We start from the raw sequence: 23,593 nt of genomic DNA, 5'->3' as shown, positions 1-23,593 counted from the left end.
ACCACACATCTTTACAGACTGGCTGAGCGATGCGTAATAGACATTCAAACACAGTGTATTCACACGATAACGGGAGGGGTACACTGGTCTTGGTGTTCTCAGGGGGCTGAATATCTAATATTCGTTTCTAAGATACGGTGAGGCGTCAGACAGGCAAATCAGCTTGTTGCATCACACGTGGGTTGTTTCATTAATAATAATACATTTGTTCGCATTGAAATTTAAAAGCGTAATACAATAGCTTCACCTTGGAATCGCTGAGTCAATGCTATGGGATGAGGGACTAATGTAGTGATACTGCATGTCATTAAGGGCACATCATTCAATGTTAGAAGTTGCATTTTGACTTCCTCCGAGCGAGTTGCTCGTTTTGAACGACGATTTTTATCTCATCTAGCCGTTCAACTGCTATGTATATAGTGAGACAAGCTTCGTGTTGCTGTTTATACCCGAAAGCCTCTGGCATCGGCGAAGGGCAATAGCTATGCCATAGAACGAAAGAGTAGCTAATGAAACAAAAGAGATAGTACATTATTGTTTATTGGTTTTCTTAGGAATATATAAAGTTCTGAAAATTTCAAGAATCAAAGTTATTCCTTGATCATCAGCTTTCAGCTTACTAGAACCCAGACGACATTCGCAAATTCTTATCATCCGCATTTTCAAAAATCATCTCAGTCTCACTTAAATCTCATGACAATGTCTCGATCTAAGAAGCCCCAAAGTGATTCAACTTCTCCTAGTAGTGACAGCACCAAAGCTACTAGCTATATCCCACGGCTATCAAGTGACCTAGGTACACTTGCGGATATTTACTACGCTCCCGCTTGGTGTTACTGCTATTACAGGAGAAACGGGCATCTGACCCTGGCAATTAACTTGGAAGTAGCAAGAGATGGCTTGGGCCGATTCGTGTGCGGAGGCTGTTATGACCGCGCAGGCAAGGGTGTTGTCAGTAGTCTTAGGTACCTGGCAACACATGATAAGACTTCAACATGCTTGAGCAGAAATTAGATACGGCGCTTTAATACATAGCTTGTGCTTAACACATGTGATAGTCTCTAAATATAGAAGAATTTTACACTTATGTGTCTGCTGTTCCGAGATCTCTGTGAACAAAGTTCATCCTCGTTGCTACTGTAGTGATACTTACATCCTTCTGTACTTGACGTGTAAGTGAGAACGGTAAATGATTTTCTTTGATTGGTTCTACTCCTAGCTAGGCTAGCGTCCCTTGGCAACCCCTTTATGAAAGGGACTACGCCCACGGCCACGCGTTCTGGACTTTCCACCTCTCCCACGAAGGGGGTGGTTTTTAGTGGTGGTCGGGAGGTTTTTTCACAGTCGAGGCCCCCTTAACTCATCTTCCCCCCTTTAACCTCAAAATAAGACCAAGAACAAGTATGGGTGTGAGATGGGCAGTTATTCGAGCCCTAGGCGTAGCCAGTCATACACAGCGCCACGCGCAGCAGCACTACCTACGTGCAACCCTTTAGTATGGCCTACGTCTAGGACTTGAACAAAGGCTCACACTCCTACCCAATACATATGTTCAACCAACCTTTCTTTTGCGTAACCGTGTGAAGGTGTAGAATGCCCTTCACTGTAACAAGGGCAGAGGTCTGAGCTTGGAAATTGATGCTATTCACAATATATTGATCAACTAGGGCTACATGAGTCCTTGACCAACCCATTCTTTCTTGGCCTCGGTGGCCTGACTCAACTCTATATACAACTAGTTTGCCAGCCCGGGCTGTCTAGGTCTCTAGGGTCTGTTTTAAGAAGCGAAGTCTGTATAAACTCACTTTCCAATATTGTCTACATGTCTTTGAATGATCGTGAACGGCCTGCAATGGTCTTTCATACGGCCGAAGTGCAAGGCGAACTGCATATTCAGCTAGTACAGGTTGTACGCGCGTAACATGGACTCACGCGACGTCAGCTGAGAGGATGTTGCCCATTAAACATCGAAACAGTTGTCATTCTTTTTTTATCTTGCTAAATGAATTTGGGGGGATTTCAGACAATAGGTATTACTTAAACTGGGCGATGGCCCCATTTGCCTTTGCTCAGATTGGCGACGGAGCCCCAGTCTCCGTCCCCGACCGGAATTATAGTCTGTATTGCAATTCTCTTGAGAACGGCCGTTTATCTGCATAGATATAAATATGTTCCTGGGGACAGTAGTACTCAGGCCGTTAGACAGCTTTAAGAGTTCTTTGTGTGTTGACTAAGAAATCATTATGCGCTGGGCATCTTGGGCATTCTTCGCGGCCGGCGCCCTGAGCGGGGCAAACGCGGCTTCCCTAACTAAAGTCACGGAGAATTTCGGTGAGAACCCGAGAAATGTCGGTTTCTACATCTATGTGCCGGATAGGCTCGCGAAAAGCCCTCCAATCTTGGTGAATCCTCACTGGTGTCATGGCGACGCTCGAGCGTGCTATGCGGAGTCGCAATACGCGACCATGGCATCGAAGTACGGCTTCATCGTCATCTACCCGGACAGTCCTAATACGGCTGACAAGTGCTGGGACGTGTCGTCGAAGGCGACCTTAGCGCATGATGGCGGCGGAGATAGTCTGGGGATAGTAAACATGGTGCGCTGGACGCTGAAGAAATACAACGGCGATCCGAAGCGTGTATTCGTCACGGGTGTGTCGTCGGGCGCGATGATGACGAGCACGTTGATCGGGGCGTACCCGGACGTCTTTGCTGCCGGTTCTGCATTTGCCGGTGTCCCCTTCGGGTGTTTCTCTGGAAATGGCTACGGCGTTTGGAGCGACTCATGTGCAACGGGCAAAGTCACGCACACGCCAGCCGAGTGGGCAGCACTAGTGAAGGCAGCCTATCCTGGATACAGTGGTTGGCGACCGAAGATGCAGATTTTCCATGGCACACTCGACGAGACGCTGAATTATACGAATTTCCTCGAAGAAGTCAAGGAATGGAACGCGGTCTTTGGTTACTCGCAGACACCCACCAGCACGACTCTCAACATGCCTATGACTAACTGGAGAAAGGATGTCTACGGTCCAAACGGCTGGTTCGAGGCCTATAGCGCCGGGGGTGTGACGCACAATATCCAGAATCAGGAGGCTGTAGTTATGTCTTGGTTTGATCTGACTTGTATAACGGGACATTGTTTTAGCTGGGGTACAGGAGCAGCGTAATCCAATACCTGTGCCATAAACGACATCATGGTAAGGCTGGAGGTTTTCACTCATAGCAAAATAGGACAAAAAAAAGGATACCATCGCCTCAGTAACTATTGATGACAGACATGTAGGATCATCCGAGATGTGTTAAGGCCATACACATACACAATTTTGTCCGACCTGTCGTAGCTATACTCAACAACACGATTCACAGCGTTACCTGTGATATTCCATTGGATGACTTGATGTCCTGAGCCATTAACTTTTCCATTAGCTCAGAGCTGAATTATAGTTTCCCAAAGAATTAAGAAGATATATATTACAATTGTCAGATCAATTTCAACTGCAACACGTGCAACACCAATCTGGCTTCGTGGCCCAATGGCAAGGCGTCTGACTACGATCAGAACTTGAAAACAAGTTCACACGCGCAATCAGGAGATTCTGGGTTCGACCCCCAGCGAGGTCAATCTTTTGCTTCTTCTGACTGATTTTAAACCGTTGCCATGTGCAAGACATGTGCAAGAGAATGGTTGGTTTTTTTATTATTATCATCTATGGTTAAGTGGTATAGTCGTATCATCTGATTGGTATTATATGTATATATATGTATGTATATGTGCATAGCTTGCTTACCATCCATCTACTTCTAACCTAGCATAGAAGCCGATACTTGCACGTTCAGAAGGCACCCTTCTCTCCGTTATATATTCAAAACGTGTTCTTACGTCAGTACCATCAACATATGAAATCGTATTAAGTAATTGCATTCGAAATTGTATATGATTGTGTGTTATTAAGCGTAAGCAAGGGTGAATGATGAACTATCTTACTGCTGTCATAGGTATGCCACAGATAGAAATTCCACTTAGGCATCCCTGCTATATCCTAATCAGAACTGTGGCCTGCCGTATTATGTACGTATTATACAGATATATGTCGTTAGACTATGCGCCGTTAAGAGGTTCTTTTTCAGGGGCGTCTTAAGACATCATAAGAATGCAGAAAGTATTGAGCTTCGCTGCTTGACGATGCAATTGAATAGAGCGAAGTCAGTATCGAGTATGGTTATGCCTCCGAGGCTTGATGCCTGCATGACAATTTCAACCGTCGCTTATATTCAGAAGAGAGAAGGGAGAAAGAGATAGCGAAATATTGCCTTCGGGTAAGTAGAAGGGACCAAGTCGAGGTATCTATTACATGCGCATTGCATCTAGATCTGGAAAATCGTCGGTGAAACTATCAATGCTCCGTGGTGTAAAGGCATAAATGATCTAGATATCTTCATTTCGGAATTACCCTATCGCTTCGCAACAGTCCACAAGAAAGAAACACCATCAACCGCATCTGTCTCAACCTTCGCAACCAAGACCTCGAACCCGGCTTTCTTCATCGCCTCCAGCGTCTTTTCCTGACCCCATCCGCTCCAGAACATCCAATCCTTATCATCTAACCACTGCTCCCTGACCGCATTCTCTGACTCTTTCGCTGAGAAATTCGCAACAAAATAGCCGCCTGGCTTCAGCCATTTCGTGATGCGCTCCAGCAGCGCCGTCTGCTCGGTGCGGGGTAGATGGATGATGCTGTAGAATGCCACCACGAGGTCGAGCGATTCATTAGGGAATGTCAGAGCACTCATATCGCCAGGGATAAGCTCCAAGCGCTGCGCGACTTCATCTTCAGGGTTTGTGATGAGATTCTCTCTTGCGATAGATATCTGAGTGGTCGAAAGGTCGTTCGCGATGACCCTTGCGGAGGGGTGAGTCTCCAAAAGCTTCTGAGTGACAGGAAGTCCGCAGCCACACCCTAGCTCAAGAAATGCGGGGTTCTTCTCGGGTTCGGCTGGTAAGTTGAGGTATTCCAGCGCTTTGCTAAGGTACTCCATCCGCTTTTTGGAATGTGGAAGTGTCCATTCGTTGTATTTCGATGCTACGGCATCGTAGGATGCTTTCAACCGCTCCTTGATGTTTTCCGGCGTCGTGGCAGCTTCAGAAGCCATTGCAAAGTCTGAGCTTTATTTACTTCTAGATTTCAATGCGATCCGACACTATTTTATATATTTGATTGCCAGCATGGAGCTTTGGGATCGCGTCAGTCATGACGAGTGCCGACTCGGAGGTGGTCTCTGACGGTGTACCGGTGAGTGACTAATGCCGGCCGGTAATCAATCCCGACCCAGCAACCGTTTCGGGCAGGTGGGAGCACTAAAGACGACATTAGCAAAGCAGCGAGACCAACAATATTAGTGTTGGAGTCATAACCTGAAAATACATGCATAAGTCTCCCTTATTCTTTCCGACACCTGTCACCCCAGGAAACTTGAGGATTTTTATGTAATGCTTGGTTATTGCGAGAAAGGAAAATATCAAGTATAGCGCCTTTTCTCCTATTCGATAGAGCACAGAGCTTGCTCTTCCTGAAACACCGCCCTCCAGCGAAAGACATTTAAAGCGACGACGTCACGAGTATGGCTAAATATCATTAGAAACTTTCAAGCGAACAATCCTACTATTACTTATTATAGACGCAAATGGAACGTAAAGAGGGTCACATCTGGGGAGCACGTTGGATGTCTGAGAGCCCTTTGAGCAAGAGAGTAGCATGATGAGAATCTGGAGCGAATATGAACGATGTATTCTGAGCATCTTGAACGTAGGTGGGGCTATATAATAACCGTTAGACCGCTCGAACGTCTAACGGCGTCGTTTTTGACGTTCGAGAGAGCAAGAAGAAGAGAGATATGAGATACAGCTTGGATAACCAGAGTTGGCCAGTGAAGGCCGCGCAAGATACTATCCGAGTGGGTAATGAACATGATATCATGATGAAACGGAATGGCACCTTTCAACGGAGTCCCTCACCATACTGGCCGCCACTAAGACTGTCTTGGACTGCGTGATAGTGTTCGTATCTGTCCCGGCTTCCATTGTTCCAAGTTAATTCTCATCATCGCTGAATCTTGGAGGTGGCTTGCTTTTGAATACCTTCCACAACGGACCGGTCCATCCCAACAGCGGTACCAGGCATCACAGAGTCTATCCCCAAACCCTCCAGCATAGTCGGAAACCAATACGTTTCAAAAGCATAACCCATGCAATATGGTATGTGGGAGACCTTATCTGTTTCCCCTAGTCCAAAGAAGGTGAAGGGGTCGCTAGGAGCGCGGCAATAAACGGGCTTGCCAAGTGATTGCCTATGGTCAATGTCACGCGTGCGCGTGTACTCCTTGTGGAAACTCTCGTTACCTAGGATGTCTTTTCGTACAGTTGCTTTTATAACTTTGTAGCGATCTATGACGTGTTGTGGGGGCCAAATAAAATCAGCTGGAAAGTGAGTATACCATTGAAGTCCAATGGGACCACCATTGAGTATGATCATCTCCCCATCGATCGCATCCCAGAGGAGTAATCTGCCACGGGCAACGATATATCCACCGTTTAGGCCAGTGTAGCCATTATTCTGGCCGTTGTCGATAAGTGTATCAACAGCGAAATACCTTCCTTGTAAATTGAATTGGTAGCTACTGTTCCTATGAGGCGACGGGGGGCAATGAACGAAAGTAACATCCTGCGGAATTCCAATGTCCGGGTCCTATGTGCTGAGTTAGCCTCGACTACTTTATATAGAAATGAATCAACGTACACGATGGTGAGGAATTTGAAGGTACCGACGAGAGGTACTGATGAAGTATTCTGTCATTTTATAGGACGAATCTTGATAAGGCGAAACTGGAGTGGGTTGGACCGATGAAGGAGAATGGTATAATGTGTATTGACAACCACTTATTCAATCCGAACTCGTTCTACTATATATACGAAATTCACATGATAGAATCTAGAACAGTGCTGCCTGGATCAGATGCTTGCTAAGGATGAGTAGTTTGCACCACTCAAGCTGGAATGCTTTGCTGGTTTCTCCCATCAGGGAAGCACGATAGATTAGTAACAGCTTTAAAATAGATACGAAGGGGGAATAAGGGGTTAAAACGGCACAAGATCATGTTTCCCAAAACGTCCGAGGTAAACATAACTCAATTAGGATAGACTGTTGGATGATCTTGAAAGCTGGCCTTTTCTGACGACTATTCATAATTTAAGGAGACAAACACGGTTTTGTTGGCGACCATATGTTCCTGTGTGAAGTCTTGCCGCTCGGATCCTCGTTAAATTTCATCCCAAATACAATGAAATTTGCTTAAATCTCGTTGGATGGCCACATTTATCTGAAAATATGATTAATTTTAGTATTAGGTGACGATAACACGTGCGCGTAGATCGTGCACATGCTAAAGTGTTTGTGCACGGAAAATTTGCGCGTCCCTTGCTTGGTCATTGACAATGCCTCAATCAAGAACCAATTGTTGCGAAAAACGAATTCTGATACAATAGCAAACATAAAGCAGACAATCATGATAAATGAATTTTTAATCTGAAGATGTGCTGCAATTGTACCTCGGTCTTGGAAACTTAGCTGAGATACTCATCCCTTCCAACAGGAGGTCGCAACACTCTCCGAGAAAGTTAAATCATTCGACGCTGTGCAATGAAAACCCCGAACCCGAAGCAGCTCCTAGCTCTGGTTTGAGGGTTAAAGTCGGTATCTCGTAATCTCCTCCGTTTTGTCGGCGATACCCGATAGGTCTAGTAGTAGATATGGTTCGCAGCCTCTGTCGCAGTTCATCGACTACTGACCTGAAGACCAAGTCATCCGCTCGATCCAACTGGTAAGCCATGAATTGAGGGAGCACTTCGAAACCAGTGTAATCCAACAAGCCATGGTTTATTGGGAAAAGCAAATCGTCGATCGGACCACTGATGCCGCGGGCAGAGAAATGCTCTCTCCAGCTCCCAGCAGTTACCACAAGAAAAGCTTTCTTCCCTTGTATTTTCCCTTCTACATATCTGTCACCCCATCTCGAGTCGTTGTACTCGCCCAGGCCATATGCGAAACCTAAGGAATAGACTCTGTCAAACCAGCCTTTGAGAATTGCAGGCCTACCCATCCACCACATTGGGAATTGAAAAATAACAGTATCTGCCCACAACAGCTTCTCTTGTTCGCGCTTCACGTCGTCCGTGAGTCTGTTTGACGCGGTCGCCTCCGCCGAGGCATATGCTACCTTCAGACGGGTGTCAGGCGGAAGATGGGGGAAGTCAGCGCGGTCGACTTGGCTCTTCCATTGCATAGCGTATAGGTAAGAGACCTGAACCTCGTGTCCTTGCGCCTCTAGTTCTTCGACAGAGAGCTCTATTCAGTGACTGCGGCTCAGGGTGAGCGAACACGATGAAGATCTTCATGATGTAAGTGTAAATGAGACCGAGATAACCTTTGATTGAATCGAGAAAGAGTATAGTAGAGCCTACCAGTTCCTCTCATGGATTGGCCCCCATCAAAATCGACCCTCTTATAAGTCATGGCCACGGCCACACGGCGTGATTCAACTGTCCACCCATTCGGCCTCTCGGGTCAAGTTGCTTTGAATGATTGATCAGTGACTCTCAGCGTTGGCCAAATGTAGTTTACTAGCCAAGCATTCGGCAGGTATTCGCTTCATTTTCGGACTGACCCTCTTTCATTCTTGGACCGGTAGTTTACGTAAAGCGAGCAAGGCTCCAATCTAGTACGTAGACGGAGAATTGCCTACCTAGGTCCTTAGTAGCATAATACGAGATATTTGATAAGGATCTTAATGGAAAGTCAGTTGATCGCATAAGCAGAAAGCAATAAAAATTAAATAAAATGAAAAGCATAGGGAGAAGTATCATGGTGAATAAGAACAAGAACAGCGTGCATTCAATCCGGGCAACTCTTATTTGTAACTATCATTTTAGTTCTCATCGCGTTAATCCAGCGCAAACTGTGTCCTATCTGGGCAATCTCAACTCAAAGCACCGCACGATCTGTTGCCGTCTGGCGTAAATCCATGTTCTTCTTCCCCCTTTTCTTTTTTTATATATATATTTTCTCTTCATTTTCTGTCGTTTATATTCGCCTCTTCTCGGCCTTAGCGGACTAGCTTTGTCCATCCTCATCACGCGCATCGGCCGGCAATACCAGTTAGCGACCAAAAGCACATTCAAGCCGACTCATCGCTCCTCCTCATCCTCTGTCTCGTCTGGGTCATAGCCGACCTGTTCTTCAGAGGTGGCAGGAGGCTTTGGAACTCTGATTCGAAGAGATATCTTGTTCCTTCCGACCATAGCATTCTTTTCAGCAGGACTTGCTGCTGCTTGACCGTTATTGTCCTTCGGAAGTGACGATAAAGTTAGTGTCCTACTACCATTTCGCTGATCAGCTTGAATCGCATCGAGCAGAGGTCCAATTGGCTTTAGCGTAACCGAGGCTCGAAGGGGGCGAGTTCCTTTGGGGCCATTACTAGCTTTCTGCTGTGGCTTTTTCGAAGCTGTGTTTTTCTGAGCAGATGTGGTCTTCTTCGTCTTAGATTTAGTCGATCGAGTAGGTGTATACTCGTCGTCTTCCTCGGTTTTCTTGCGCTTGCGTCGACTTGTATCAGGAGTGATATAACATTCTGCGAGCGCTTCTTCCTCCGCCATGGCTTCTAGCTTAACGATATCTTCGAACAAGTCGGGCTGCACGTTGGAGTCCCGATTCTTCCTGAGAATACGGCTCGGGGCCTCTTGTTTGATCGCCGTACCATCGAGGGCAATAGCTTCTTCTTGAGATTCCTGTGCGTATGATTCTTCATCCTTAGGCGCTGGCCCTTTCTCGAGAACGTCTAGATGTGCCGCGTCTCTCGCGTTCCGGCCGTGAACTTCGGCGTCTTGTTGAATTTGAAATAGTTCGTTTCTATTGTGGTGCAGCAAGTCTCTGTGTGGCGGATAAATCTAACAGAGCTAGTTGTTAGCACTCTCCGGTTGTAGTGATCACCGACTCGAGATTCTCAGCAGTATATGAATATGAACAAGAGGCAAGATGTCTGAACGACATTTAAATAACTGGCGGAGCCCGGGCAAACTAGAATCATACCTTTGGAGCCTCTTTAATAGGCGTTGGATTTGCTGTAGTAATTTCGCTGTGTACCGTATACGCATTCCCAAGCCCATGGTTACGCCCAGCACTAAACCCATGGTTATGGTGAGGTTCCCGTACATGTGGGTTCCTCATCACGCCAGGGTTAGGGTGGACATTATAGTAACCCTCCCCGTGATGCACATTGTAGCATCCATGCACGCCGTATAGGTCAAGAAAGCCCTCTCTGGTACTCCATTCATGCACCCCCGGCTCGACGAAGTGAGGCAAAACCATGCCATTACGGATTATGACCAATCGTTGCCGAGTTTTAAAGCGAAGAGCAACGTGAGTGGGTAATTCTTTCATCTTAAAGCTGGCTGGTATGGACATGTTAGATGGCGATGTGACGAAGTACGTGCCTCCTAGCCCTTGCGGAGTGCCTGAGTTATCGTAACTCTGATATTCAGAAGGATCGAAGGTAAGTATATGACCTTGTGGTCCAATGATCGTGTACTCAGGAGGCAGGCGGAACTGAAAAATCTCACCAGGCCAAGCGTCCCATAACTGCTGTAGCTGTGGGTTTTCTATGTTCCGCAGCGGCCCCTGCGGTTCAGTTTGGGAGTGAAAAGGACGGATATTCTCTTGTCGCAAAATGTGTGCATTAGCCAGGCTAGAGCCAAATATGTCCTTGGGGTTGACTGTCGACTCCATCTGTGGCATCAGTGGTCCCTGTTTAGTTATTAAACCTTCAAGTTCAGCAACTCGGTTCTCAATCTCATCGAAAGGGGAGAGAGTGGGTTCATTACTGACATCATCACGTCCAAATCCATCGTGACCTGGTGACTCAACTCGATTATCTCCGGCACCCCGAGTATCAGATACATTGGTTGCTAGCACAATGTCATGATACTCATTGTGGAAAAGGCTCATAGTAGACCAACCAACATAATAGCGACCACCGACAGGCAGTTCTCTGGAGCCATGAGGCCCGTAAGCCTTACTACCTGCGGGGACATCAATGAAAGACATACGAGCGTCCGGTGTTCCATCTTCACTAGGTTCCCAGGCAGCAACAAGGGCGACCTTAGCTCGGGTGTCGTATTGGAGTGCACTCGTATACCTAGAATATCTTCGTTCTGCGCGGGTTGGTGGAAAGGCAATGTCGTGTTGGTCAAGGTTTGAAAGATTTGCATCTGATACATCGATATTCGGGGGCCAAAGGATGACGCGTCGAGCCCATGACTGTACTGCTCCCACGCACTCTTGAAATCCCAAGGCGTTGAGGAAGTCGCAAGCTGGTGCGATTGATGACGGGGTTACAAAGAGAGGTCGTTGCTGCGGTATGTCTTTGCCCGGGGCTGATGTCGCTTCTTGATTTCGACCCCACTCTTGGGCGATCAGGCGTCCTTCGTTACATTCTTGTTGGTACTTGAGGTATGCTAGAAAGAAGCTCTTAACTTCGTTGGATTGCAACTTCAGGGCTCTACATGTGTCTTGGAAGGAGCCAAAGTGGGAGGTAAGTTCTGCGAGCATGATAGTTTGACCGACGATATCAATCTTAGCCCAGTCTGGGCTGATAGGTCGGAGGAATGATGTATCTTTTCTAGCAGGAAGCTTGCAAGTGTATGCTCTTTCTGGTAGCGACGCCATGGTAACAGTGGGTTGGATGGTGGTAGTAGCGCTAGCAAGTCATCCGAAGGGGTTGTTGCAGTTGAAGATATTTAGGCTACTTCCATAAGAGATTGTAACTGAGGTAATGCGAAGAGGGTGTTTCTTTTAGGATCAACAGATGTAGGAAAGAGCGTGGATGTGTGAAATTTTTAGGCTAATGTGTTGTGTTGTGCGCATGGGTGTAAACAGTATTACCAAGGTGCTTTATGTTATCGTGGATGGTGTCGGCGTCCTTGTCAGATGACTGTTTGCTTCACTCAGTGAGTTCTCAAACTCAGGTACATGAACAATGATTACCTTCTTAGGCAGCTAATTTTCACAGGAACTTGTTTGCTGCTCTGTAGACTGCCGATCAACAGATGATGCCATCCATACTAGAGTTCCAAACTCATCCAGACTTTCACACCAAGTGGCCAAGTCCTTTTGAACCTGAGTATCTATTTCCATACGTTTATTCGATTGGTCATATTTCGAGTAGGCAAGTAGATCTTGGATAGTAAGGACGCGATTGGATGACATTCGGCGTTTATATCTCTGTAATCGAAGGGCCCAGATTTCGGTAGCTTCATGGTCCCAAAGATCCCTCCCGGAAGGCAGAGGAGTGGCCGGTAGAGTACAACAGCGCTGAGGCTTCCCGTCTCGAACAATCAATACCACTCTGATCACATAGAATAGGTTTACTGTTCTAAGAGGTAGTTAATAGAAATGTCATATCTAACTGAGCATAGAAATCTGGCGAATACCTTCGTATGCTTTCGTAAATAGCCCACGTTTCTTGGCTGAGGTTTGAAGTCTGATAAATATCTTCTTCATAATCACTTTGAAGGCGAAGGCTGGATGTCAACGCCTGCACAAGAGAGTAAGCATCGAGCTTTAATCACATATGAATTATGCACTTCCTCCAGGCTCTTCAACATTAGCTTACTACATCTTACGAATTCTAGCCAGATGTCCCTTGAGACCCTTGTTGTGCCTTCGTCATACCATGGAGCATGATACCGATAACACTCTAGCAGAAAACAATATGTGCATATTGAGCTGACATTAAAGATTCCAGAATAGGTGTACACTGTAGAAGAGGGAGACACTAACAGAAATCGTTACTGCCAAAAAGGCAATATTATTCTTGGCGATCGATGTTGTATCCTGCGCTTGGAGCAAGACTAAGGACTTCGAATCAGTTCTTTCTGCGGAGTAGGAAGACACCTCTCGGTATTACGCACGGTAGATCACTGTAGCCTGGACAGCCGCTAGTAGTGTTGGTACATCGTAAGTACGATACTACAGTAAAGTTAGCATAACGCTTAGAAGTAACAAGAGACGAACGATCCCTCACTTCTTCATAAAGGCGCCTCTGCTCGTCATACATCGCTTTCCAGACGATCTGCGCATTGCCAGGGTTTCGGCCATAGAACATTCGGGTCAAAACGGCGCAATTCGCCAGTGGTTTTGGTAAGCACTGATGGGTGCCATCTGCTGCGGTGCAACGGTGAAAGAGTTTGTTGCTCAACACGCATTGAGGATAGACGAAAGGTGGAAGCCTACTTCCTCGGATTAACATCATTGGGAAGTTATGAACTTGACCCAATAGTATTCTCGCCATTAGTGATCGTTCGTTTGTCATGCTTCGTCGGTGGGTAACAACATTCTCGTAACGCTTTACATATATCCCAATTGTTGTGTCATTTTCGATCTCCTCAGCTTCTTCACCTTCACTTCTAGGTGATGAAAAAGAGTCCCCCGCGAGCGAGCTTTGCGTTGTTGTTGGGGTTTCGATGGACTGATCATTAGCATAGGTAGAGGCGTGACTTCTTTGAGGAGTTTTTGACTGAGATCCTCCAATAGAGTCCCATCGTAGCGTGGGTGTAGGAATGAAAGTAGTGTCTCGGGGAACCTCTGCAGGAGGTGGTAGAGGTGTTGTCTTGTCTTTGTTCCATAACAACTGGCCCCACGATGTACCCTGAGGGTCATTAACGAGGGAGTAGTCCCAATGATGCGGTTCACTATCATTTAGCGTATACGTAAGTTCATCACCAATGATACCCTCGACTGCTAAGGTAGTTGTTCCTGGAGTTGGGCAGTTGAACAAGGTTGAGCGGGATTCCGTGGGAAAGCTAGGGTTGACTACGGACGGGCCTTGTCGCAAGCCTGCCAGATGTGTTCGAGTGTATGGGTTAGAGCGCCACGAATTTCCGGCATATTTGCATTCTAAGCCCCTATTCGAACACCGAAAGCAAACAGGGTCAAGAGTGCATCTGGTCTTAGCCAGTCTGCATTGCTCGCATGCCTTTTTGCGGGAGATTGGCATCGGATGATAAAGTTGATCCAAGAAGCGACTAGTTGCTATGCTTGGGGATTGGCGGAGAACTCAAGTTGGTGTATGTTGGGGCACGCCTCTCTTCCTGCTCGTCGATGTTCTCGCATCTTGCCAGGCAGAGCTCGGGGACTCAAAATCTCGTTCAATTTCACGGAGTTTGTCAGCACCGGAATACCATTCGCTATTACCGGTCTCGACTCCACCATGCCGGAGTTGAAGTGGATATTTATTTGTCCTGGAACCCCAATTCATCGAAATATCCTGGCTGCTTAGCTCAGACGTCAAGTAACAGTACCTCGAATTCCGGAGGCGTGTATAAGACGGCGCTTAGATAATGTCAGTTGGAATAGGTACCAGTCCGGTGAATTCGAGAAGGTTGCATTTCCGTACAAAACTTTGGTGTGTTGAATCAACTGTCCAGTAACTGAGTCTCCAGCACTGAATAGCTCACAGACGATGCGATAAATGTCAGATAGACAATGATCAAGTGTTCACGAATAATCGACTAAGTAATGAATGTCTGCTGTTTTATTTCTGAAGTGGTACAAACATGCAATCAATAGTTACTTGAGCCACAGCTGATTTATCGTTAGTTTCTGGGCTGAGCGGGGAATCACGGCCCTGGCGGCAATGCATAGTCAAGGTCACCATACCGTCGGGCTAGACGTCCGGAGTTGAAGTGGGTATAACTAACCTACGAAAGGCCATACCATGAGTGTCTGCGAGGGAAGAGTAGAATGAACGAGCATATGCAGCATGTCATGCCCGCCGTCTTTAATATTTAAGGAGACCAGCTCCAAGGCGATGTATAAACCCAGATCGTTTGTCTGATAAGTAACACTGCGCCTCATTAAGTGAACGTTCTCCTAGTCTTTAAAAGAGAAAGAAAGAGAAGAAAAAACAGCTGAGCTATTTCAACCAGTCAGGATGGCCCCGATTCGCGTTGGTATAATTGGTTTACGACCGATGCCAGAGGATGGTTCGAAGAGAACAGCAGTCGGTTACTGGGCTGTGACGGCACATCTCCCAGCATTGAAAGCGCTACCTGAAGACTACGAGATTGTCGCCGTATGCAATTCGAGCGTCAAGTCTGCCGAAACAGCTAGTAAGTACATATACTGCTCTTATACGAAATAACAACAACTATGCTGACGCATAGAATCAAGTCAAACAATACGGCCTGAAGCAATCCACAAAGGCGTATGGAAACCAAGACGATCTTGCGAATGATCCGCTCGTTGATCTAGTCGTTGTCTCCGTTGGTGTGGGAAAACACTTTGAGTTGGCGAAACCGGCTCTTGAGAAGAAAAAGAATGTCTTTGTGGAGTGGCCTTTAGCTGTTGGCCTCGCACAGTCCGAAGAGTTATCCAAACTTGCCACGGCCGCAGGTGTTCGTACATCTGTTGGCGTGCAGGCTAGAGCAGATCCGCTCGTGGTAAAACTCAAACATATCGTTGAGTCGGGGCAGATCGGAACGGTCGTACACTCCTCAGCATGGATTTCTGCTAGCCTGTATCCTAGTGACACATGGATGGAGAAGGGGGAATACTTCCTTGATCACAAATCTGGCGGCAACATCTTCTTCATCTTCTTTGGTCACTGTGAGTTTAGCCATTAACAGTGGGTCTGGCCGTGGAGGAGCTTATACTGATCTCCTCGCCAGTCCTCGACAGCTTCACACATGTACTTGGCGATTTTGCTGAGGTCCAAGCAACTCTGAAGTCAGCAGTTTCGAGCGTAAAGATTTTCAACGCCGAGGGAGTGCTCGTTAATCCCACATACTCCAAGACAGGCGCAGACCAGATACTTGTACAGGGAACACTCGAAAGTGGCGCTGTTGCGTCTCTGTCGGCGAAACAGTCGAAGACCGATGTTGACGACGTCTCTTTCCGCTGGGTTATCTCTGGATCGGAGGGGTCGGCGGAGGTCATCGTTCCCCAGGCGAATTGGCAAGCTGGAGAGCCTAAGCGTACACTCAGACTTAAGATAGGCGATGATGCGGTTACTGACGTAGATTTCCTGGCCGGTGACGAATTTGAGTCCAAGGTGCCAGCAGTTGCTGCCAATCTAGCTCGCCAGTACCGCGCCTTTGCCAAGGGTGACTTGGGAACTGTTGCTACCTTCGAGTCAGCGTTAGAGACTCACCGGCTTCTCGACAGGATTATCAAAGCCGCTGGCTGGGAGTCCTATTAAGTTCGTGGTGCAGCACATGATACGGACATGAAGTAATGTCAGACGATAGGGGGGGGGGGGGGGGATTTTGGTAAATTCATAACAGCTCGAAGTAGCGTGAGGTTTTACAACTTGTACTGGATACTTTGGTCGATGGCTTCTGAATAAACGAATAGTTTGTCAAGTGATTTATCATAAGAATATTACCATATCGTCAATAATGTAATCATACTTTAGCTATAAAAGAATTCCGACGGTATCATGAGTCTTACAGGAGATGTTTCAGGGAGCCTCCAGCCACAAGAATTATAGGTAGATTAGGGGCTGCCAGAAACGTGGCTCAAGCTCTCTCGACCTCACTGTTTAGGTAGGTAGGTAGCGCATTGGATCACCGACCCACTGTTAACCTTAGTAGGTACGGGGAGGCTTGCGCCCCAGACAGTTACGTATGTCCTACAATCCGACATTATTCAAGCTAGTATTTGACAGCAACAGAATTGCCTTAACTGTCTTTATTTTCGATACTGAAGCCTGCCGAGTCGATAGATCGCCCAAGCGACACAAGTTCCAACATACCAGTCAGGGAACGAAAAGGCCATTGGCGCCAAACAACAAACGAGGCTTAAGATGGCCCCGCGGATTGAGCCCCAGGAGATCGAGACATACTGGAATATCTTCTCAACAAGGACGAATGGCGGCAAGTTTCTGACCGGTGAACAAGCCGCGCCTCTCCTGAAGAACAGCGGACTACGGGATGATCAGCTAGAGCAAGTTTGGGACGTGGCCGATGTCGATAATGACGGCAATTTGGATTTCGAGGAGTTCTGCGTGGCCATGCGCATCATCTTCGACATAGTGAACGGGGTGCGTCGGCCTTTTGCTCTCTAATCAGATTTATCCGTCGTGGTGGAAGCTACATAGCCTAACGTGAGCTCATAGGAGTACTCAGAGGTCCCTACGACACTTCCGGACTGGCTAGTTCCCGAATCGAAATCACATCTCGTACAAGCGAACCGAGCGCTCACGGGCAAACAAGTACAATTCGAACAAGTAGACGACGACTCCGATACACCCGGCCTGAAGGATGGGTTCGATTGGTACATGAACCCGCAGGACAAGGCGAAGTACGAGTCAATATATCAGGAGAACAGGGACATGCGTGGTGAAATATCCTGTACGTCTAATTGCTACGCGATTACAGCTGGTATCTCTTCTAACTATATTACCACTCAGTCAATTCCCTCGAAGACCTCTACGAGTCCCTCGACGTACCAGATACAGACATCCGGTCAGCATGGAACCTCATCAATCCATCCGCCGGGTCCTCCATCAACAAAGACGCATGCCTCGCCTTCCTCCACATCCTAAACAACCGACACGAAGGGTTCCGGATCCCGCGAACAGTACCAGCGTCCCTCCGGTCCTCGTTCGAGCGCAACCAGATCGACTACCAGATAGACAGCCAGCGGAACGCGTCGCGGTGGGCCGCCAAAGCCGACGAGAACACCTCCACAGGGCGCAAGGCCAAGTTCGGCGACCAGTACCTCACGCGTCTCGGGCGCGGCAGCTTCAAGGCGTCCGGCACGGACTTCAGCAACGCGCAGTCGGACGCCGAGTGGGAGGAGGTGCGGCTGAAGAAGCAGCTAGCGGAGCTCGAGGCCAAGATGGACAAGGTCGAGGCGGAGGCGAACCGGCGTCGCGGCGGCGGCGGCGGCAAGCGCGACAGCCAGCCCGCCCTCGTCAAGCGCGAGCTCGAGCAGCTCCTCGATTACAAGCGCCGCGAGCTGCGGGAGCTCGAGGAAGGCAGCGGCAAGGCCAAGGTCGGCGGCAATCTGCGCGGCGTCGCGGACGATTTACAGACGGTCAAGGAGCAGGTTGACGGGCTGGACGCGCACCTCGCTTCGCGCATGCAGGTCCTCGAGCAGCTGCGGAGGGAAATCGAGGACGAGAAAGTGGGGAGATGATGATGCCTGCCCAGCTACCTACCTACGTTAGAAAAGGCGCAGTGAAGTGCGTGTTAAACACTTGACTACAGGGCAAAGATGGAATTCAGTTGGGTACGATACGGAAGCGTGATATCAATTTCAACACCTGTTAACTAACCACGGATGCGCGAGCACGGGGTCGAGCTCGGTGTTTTCGCAGCTTGTATTCCGGCGACGTAAATCCCCCTTACGGTTTCTATAGGCTTCTTTCACGGGCAAATTACAGTATGAATATAATCATTTATTAAAGCTACTATTCTAAGATGCGCATGTTCCATCATTGGGGGGTGTGGGGCGGGGTATCGAGAATTAAAAGTGCTACGCTCCTCGTCCCCATTCTGTCCTCTTCAATCCCATTCTCTTCCTCTTTAACAACTTCAAATCAAACAGCAGAAGTCTAAACAGCGTGAGCTCTCCCCACATCTTGAGCTGTGATATCCCTTTACGCGGCAATCTGATTCGGCACAGGGAGAGCAGACCTCAGCCTCGTCAGAGGCAAGTCGTCATCCCGATGCCGGATTCGGTTTTTTCTTTAAGACCAGTGTGTTTTATTGGTCTGGTCCGTTTTAGAAGTTAGTACCGTCGACCCATGCAGGTAATTTGTCGACACCAAGTGTTTTGCCCTTGATCAGATAAACCATTATACTGAAGGCCTTGACGGGGCCCATTCTTCCCGCGCCTCGTGAGCGGCCCGTGGCGACCATGAGCACATCGATGGGAATCGTCTTGACTAGCGTCTGAGCTTTACCCTTCAACACGGCATCGATATTCTTCGCGACACCGGCAGCCTGCTTGTCGGTGAGAACAAAGCTGCCACGGGGCTTCCACACGACGTCGCCCGCCGCCCAGATGTTGTCGGTACCCTTGACCTGGTAGAACTCGTCAATATCGACAAACTTCTTGTCGGTCAATACCTCGACTGGGAGGAAATCGGTGTTGGGGATCATTCCCATCGTCGGCAGATACAAGTCCGTGACGAGTTTTTCGCCGTTCTCGAGCACAATCTCAGTTTTGCCGTCGGGCAAGTTGTTGGTGCTCGCGACACGTGCATTGGCGCGGATCGTGACGTGGACCTTCTTCAGCTCTGATGCCACATTGCCGGCGATACTGTCGCCGCTGAGAACTTCCGTGTCAGCGGATAGCAGTATGATCTCCTTCTTGTCGTCCGCGTTTTTCGGGTTGCCATACTCGAACCCTAGCTCTGCTGCTGTCTCGACACCGGTGGAGCCTGCACCGGCTACGACAATGTGCTTGGCAGCCTTGACTTTCGTCTGTGTATCGTTGATGAGGGCCGTGATCTCCTCGTGTGTGCCATCATTTTTCCATGGCACCTTAGTAGTTCCGACATTACGGGTGCCTGTGGCCACCACTAGGTAGTCATAGGCCAGATCGCGGTCGCTACCATCCTCGCCCACATGCACTCTGACCGTCTTTTTAGAGGTATCGACAGTCTCGGCTGTGCCAACGATGAACTCAAATGAATTTTTGGGATATTTTGCGAAACCCGCTGCAATGGGGAGTGCATATTGGTCCGGCTTCAAAACACCTGGGACGATGGCACGGACCGCAGCTAGATTCCAATAGAAGTGGCTATTCTACAACTATGTGTCAGCATTCTTTCTCAAACACCCCGCTAATGAGGGGATGACATGACATTCGAGGTGCCCGGACACCACGAGCGACAAAAGCCCCCCGCCGACTGTCTGCTTTTTATAGGGATATGGGCGTGGGTCACTCAAGCTTTTGGGCTGTTGGTATAAAGGCACTATCAACGTGATTTTGACTGAGCCTTACCTTTGAGACGAGAATGACTTTCAAATCTTTGACTTGAGGCTGGGTGTATTTAAGTAGTCGGTGGGCAACCTGAACGCCGGCAAATGCGCCACCAAGAATCACGACCGCTAAAGAACAGTTAGCTTTTAGGGTCTTTCAGAGATATGTTGGGCCCGAAGCTTCGCGGCGACGAGAGTCATGGATTCTGGCATGCGTACTCTTCGTATCCTTCGTCATTATGCTTAATTACGATGTCGGCCTTGAAGAGGAACTTCGATATTACAATGCTGGCGAAGTCCGGGGGGTTTGACCAGTAGGCCCAACAACGCAAAGATATAAGTAGGTACCTATTGCGAGTTGGCGATGAGAAGATATGCGGGGTGCCAGAATGCAATGCGATGGATGGAATCAAAAGGTAAAAGACTGGGAAGAGTCGACAGGGTGGGAAGATCAGAATGAAGAGAGAAGAAAAAGAAACAATCGTCTCAAATAAGTCCGGTGGCTGTTGGTATGCAAGAACTTTTGTAGGTATCATGCTATCGGTTTCATTTTACACGGGAAGTTACACGAACCGGAGCCCCACCACAGGTCCAGGTCCAGGTCCAGGTCCAAGACCCGACGGCCGAGGGGGTGTGTGTGTAGGTACCGGTATACGTGTTTCGCATGCCAACATCCGGGCTGGGGTAGCTCGCAGTCATGAAGCTTAGTTATGATCTATGATGCGATTCGCATTGATAGCATTGCTGATTACGAGAGGGTAGACGTAGATACGTATGTACGTAAATAGGTACCGTATATGATACCTACCACTATGATACTGCATGCATCGTGGGTCACACTCATGTGACTCGGGTTGGTGACCAGGCTGTGCCGTTACATTCATTCACCGAGCTTATTAATCCTTATAAATTCGAAAGATTCGTCCGCGTCAAAAACCCGCTCATCATAGCGAGTTATACCCATGGAATATAGAATATGTATTGTCGAAGAAATCCCTAAGAAAGCTACTGTTATTTCTAGTTAGGTACTAGGTTAGTTATATGCTAGTCACGGTGGATGATAGGGTGTCAGAAGATTGGTTTGGCCCGTTGCCGTACTTACACAGATGAAATTTGTGATCAGAATAGCTCGGCTCACGATAGAGATTACTATAGAGATTACTTGACAGCGGGAGTGCCTATACATACTATTGGCCTGGGCCGTGGACACCGACGACGCTGGTGAAGCTGACCATCAAGTGCGCGTTCTTCGGTCCCGAAAACACACATGCTCATTACCCTTGCCGCTAGCGTCCCGAAAAATGGGCGGCGAAATACTTAACAAAACAATGGAACATTTTCGACCAGCGAATGTATTATTTATTCCCAGTGTACCCTCTCGTTTACAATTTTTCATATATCCCTACAGCATGGCACGGGGATTCCATAGCAGCGCATTATCTGGCCAGAGAACTCTGCCCAGGTGCTATTCAGAGTTTCGATAGTGGCATACAAGGCAGGTAAGTAATAACTAACGAGCAAGGCACGTATAATGTGCATCTCAACTTAGCTGCCCTCGGATCTTTGCCTGCATAGCTTGCTTGCGCCTCCCCATTCAAACACTTTCATCCGCCTCTATCTTGAATTCAGCTCAGGTATAAAAACCACTAGTTGGTAAGAGAAGACAATGTAAATTCATCGAAGCCTCCCCTTCCCGCATGATACCAAACATAAGCAAGACGTGTGAACGAACAGCTGGTCTGCTAGTAGGTAACGGTGTTCAAATTGTTGAGGCGCCGAGGGATGCCTATGGCCCTAACCCAATTCAGCCACTCGATGTACGTAAGTAGGTACCATGTACCCAGACACCAGATCTCAGGTACAATCAGATGCCCTCCTCTTCGTCAAAACTTCCAAATAAAGAAACCAACGATGCTGCAGCTATCCACGTCGCCTCTACTGGTCAAAACAATTCGAAAAGGGTCATCCTAAGCACAACATCTATGAAATTATACCTATCAATTTCGGCTGTTAGGTACCTACCTATGGCTATTATAAAGACATGTACATAGATACCTAAACAAGACCAGAGTACATACATACATAATGTAAGCGCAAAAGCTACTGTAGGTACACATGCAGGTGATCAAAAACTCTGGAGTTTTCTCGCCATGCCAAACCCGTAGCTAGCGCACATGTTGTAGCAGAGGGAACGGACCAATGAATCAAGGGCAGGTAGGTGTGCTTCTTTCCTAACTCAGCGAGCAGGAGAGAGTTGTTGTTGTGTGAGAGGTGGGAGAAGAGACCCCCCCGCTACTACTACTACTGTACTTACACCTCGGCGCCCACCCACCCACACATATGACGATGCTTGCTTGGAGACAACCCCGCCAAAAACAGCAGAAACCCACATCTAGGTAGTCTGGGGAACAACAACCACGGGTAGCACATTCGCATTCATTCGTTTCCCCTCTTCTCCCATTCTGTTTTCCTTTTAGACCAACTTTGAAAGCGAGCACTTGATCATCCAAAATACCTTCGTTCCATCCCCCCCCATCATCAATCATGTCGAAAGAACTATCAGCCGGAGAGAAGGCCGCCTTCGCCGCCAACCCAGCTTTCGAGAAAGCTGCTCAGCGCGAGTCCAAGCAGCTCACCAAGAAGCCCGACAACGACGAGTTGCTTGCACTCTATGGTTCGTTCTCCCTCTTTTCTCCTTCAATTTTTATTGATCTCTTTCTCCCTCTCCCTTCTTGTACTTGGAGCTAGGCACTACAGCCGCCACCACCATTACCATGCTCTGAAGTCTTCGAGAAACAAGCTACCTTCCAGACCAATTACTAACCAATCCCGCCGACGGTTCTACAGGTCTCTACAAGGTTGCCTGCGGCGAAGATGTCACAGAGTACCAAAAGGGCCCCAAGGCCCCCGGCATGTTCGACCTAAAGGTTCGTCTCGTTGCCCTCTTCGTTCACAATATCTATCATACAACCCACCCCGCTTTACCCTGATGAGAATCGAGTTCTTGCCGTCAAGACCCGCCACTCAAACCCCATATCTTTCAATCAGCGAAACGACAACGTGATAATTCAAGAAAAGAAAAAAAAAAAAAAAAAAAAAGGAGAAAATAAGAACTGTCAAGCTAATACTTTCGCGTTGAACAACAGGGCAAGGCCAAGCTGAGGGCCTGGGAGGGCTATGTAGCAGAGGGCATCTCCGCCGAGGAAGCTCAGAAGCGGTACATCGAGAAGGTCGAGGAGCTGAAGAACAAGTACGGCTTCGACCCGGCCAAGGAGCCCGAGGTCGTCGGCAGCTAGATGTTGTTGGCCTTGTCCCTCATTCTGCTCGTCCTTTCGGCCTTGTGGCTATTCATTGGCATATCCATAATACGGACGCATGAACTGCCCGATCTCTTGATACAGACCAATGAATACGAAAGTCCACCTAGAACACTGCCCCCTTTTTAGCTGCCCTATTTGCTCATGTTCCTCTCGAGATGATACACATGCACGCATGCATTCAGAGATGTTTGTCAGACACTATAGGTGTAATAGGTTTTATGTTGACATT

The 23,593-nt window shown here is 47.9% G+C and overlaps 10 protein-coding genes and 1 non-coding gene across 11 annotated transcripts; 5 read left to right on the top strand and 6 right to left on the bottom strand.

Annotated features, from left to right (window-relative positions):
* The first annotated feature begins 2,067 nt into the window (after nucleotides 1–2,067).
* Nucleotides 2,068–3,245, top strand: F5B22DRAFT_596549 (Alpha/Beta hydrolase protein). Its single transcript, XM_047974241.1, has one exon. The coding sequence runs from the start codon at nucleotides 2,244–2,246 to the stop codon at nucleotides 3,168–3,170; it is 927 nt and encodes a 308-aa protein (XP_047833346.1). The 5' UTR covers nucleotides 2,068–2,243; the 3' UTR covers nucleotides 3,171–3,245.
* Nucleotides 3,246–3,522: 277 nt separating this feature from the next.
* On the top strand, nucleotides 3,523–3,624 carry F5B22DRAFT_t71. Its single transcript has one exon. It is a non-coding gene; the product is annotated as a tRNA-Arg (tRNA).
* Nucleotides 3,625–4,018: 394 nt separating this feature from the next.
* Nucleotides 4,019–5,872, bottom strand: F5B22DRAFT_596548 (S-adenosyl-L-methionine-dependent methyltransferase). Its single transcript, XM_047974240.1, has one exon. The coding sequence runs from the start codon at nucleotides 5,152–5,154 to the stop codon at nucleotides 4,456–4,458; it is 699 nt and encodes a 232-aa protein (XP_047833345.1). The 5' UTR covers nucleotides 5,155–5,872; the 3' UTR covers nucleotides 4,019–4,455.
* On the bottom strand, nucleotides 5,818–6,876 carry F5B22DRAFT_596547 (uncharacterized protein). The gene is made up of 2 exons (XM_047974239.1): nucleotides 6,798–6,876; nucleotides 5,818–6,746 (listed from the first exon to the last, which is right to left on the bottom strand). Exons 1-2 carry the CDS (start codon nucleotides 6,852–6,854, stop codon nucleotides 6,102–6,104), a joined length of 702 nt encoding a protein of 233 aa, XP_047833344.1. The 5' UTR covers nucleotides 6,855–6,876; the 3' UTR covers nucleotides 5,818–6,101.
* Nucleotides 6,877–7,680: 804 nt separating this feature from the next.
* F5B22DRAFT_634712 (Ribosyldihydronicotinamide dehydrogenase) lies at nucleotides 7,681–8,570 on the bottom strand (the record flags this gene model as incomplete). The annotated part of the gene is made up of 2 exons (XM_047977017.1): nucleotides 7,681–8,402; nucleotides 8,519–8,570. 2 exons carry the CDS (start codon nucleotides 8,568–8,570, stop codon nucleotides 7,681–7,683), a joined length of 774 nt encoding a protein of 257 aa, XP_047833343.1.
* Nucleotides 8,571–9,241: 671 nt separating this feature from the next.
* F5B22DRAFT_644050 (uncharacterized protein) lies at nucleotides 9,242–11,777 on the bottom strand (the record flags this gene model as incomplete). The annotated part of the gene is made up of 2 exons (XM_047978371.1): nucleotides 9,242–10,000; nucleotides 10,143–11,777. 2 exons carry the CDS (start codon nucleotides 11,775–11,777, stop codon nucleotides 9,242–9,244), a joined length of 2,394 nt encoding a protein of 797 aa, XP_047833342.1.
* A 330-nt stretch (nucleotides 11,778–12,107) lies between these two features.
* F5B22DRAFT_644049 (uncharacterized protein) lies at nucleotides 12,108–14,106 on the bottom strand (the record flags this gene model as incomplete). The annotated part of the gene is made up of 5 exons (XM_047978370.1): nucleotides 12,108–12,483; nucleotides 12,542–12,645; nucleotides 12,891–12,961; nucleotides 13,022–13,079; nucleotides 13,135–14,106. 5 exons carry the CDS (start codon nucleotides 14,104–14,106, stop codon nucleotides 12,108–12,110), a joined length of 1,581 nt encoding a protein of 526 aa, XP_047833341.1.
* A 936-nt stretch (nucleotides 14,107–15,042) lies between these two features.
* Nucleotides 15,043–16,308, top strand: F5B22DRAFT_644048 (oxidoreductase; the record flags this gene model as incomplete). The annotated part of the gene is made up of 3 exons (XM_047978369.1): nucleotides 15,043–15,220; nucleotides 15,282–15,716; nucleotides 15,779–16,308. 3 exons carry the CDS (start codon nucleotides 15,043–15,045, stop codon nucleotides 16,306–16,308), a joined length of 1,143 nt encoding a protein of 380 aa, XP_047833340.1.
* Nucleotides 16,309–16,705: 397 nt separating this feature from the next.
* On the top strand, nucleotides 16,706–18,515 carry F5B22DRAFT_596488 (actin cytoskeleton-regulatory complex protein END3). The gene is made up of 3 exons (XM_047974238.1): nucleotides 16,706–17,151; nucleotides 17,227–17,461; nucleotides 17,521–18,515. The coding sequence occupies exons 1-3, from the start codon at nucleotides 16,915–16,917 to the stop codon at nucleotides 18,249–18,251; spliced, it is 1,203 nt and encodes a 400-aa protein (XP_047833339.1). The 5' UTR covers nucleotides 16,706–16,914; the 3' UTR covers nucleotides 18,252–18,515.
* Nucleotides 18,503–20,391, bottom strand: F5B22DRAFT_569392 (uncharacterized protein). The gene is made up of 3 exons (XM_047973144.1): nucleotides 20,264–20,391; nucleotides 20,067–20,173; nucleotides 18,503–19,867 (listed from the first exon to the last, which is right to left on the bottom strand). Exons 1-3 carry the CDS (start codon nucleotides 20,280–20,282, stop codon nucleotides 18,839–18,841), a joined length of 1,155 nt encoding a protein of 384 aa, XP_047833338.1. The 5' UTR covers nucleotides 20,283–20,391; the 3' UTR covers nucleotides 18,503–18,838.
* A 1,812-nt stretch (nucleotides 20,392–22,203) lies between these two features.
* On the top strand, nucleotides 22,204–23,561 carry F5B22DRAFT_569366 (acyl CoA binding protein-domain-containing protein). Its single transcript, XM_047973143.1, has 3 exons — nucleotides 22,204–22,718; nucleotides 22,892–22,971; nucleotides 23,191–23,561. Exons 1-3 carry the CDS (start codon nucleotides 22,589–22,591, stop codon nucleotides 23,338–23,340), a joined length of 360 nt encoding a protein of 119 aa, XP_047833337.1. The 5' UTR covers nucleotides 22,204–22,588; the 3' UTR covers nucleotides 23,341–23,561.
* Nucleotides 23,562–23,593: the final 32 nt, after the last annotated feature.

Source organism: Xylaria bambusicola, assembly GCF_022495145.1.
Source record: "Xylaria bambusicola strain CBS 139988 unplaced genomic scaffold F5B22scaffold_9, whole genome shotgun sequence".
Lineage (NCBI taxonomy): Eukaryota > Fungi > Ascomycota > Sordariomycetes > Xylariales > Xylariaceae > Xylaria > Xylaria bambusicola.
Note: the sequence above shows the minus strand (reverse complement) of the source record. Positions and strands in the feature narration are given on the sequence as shown.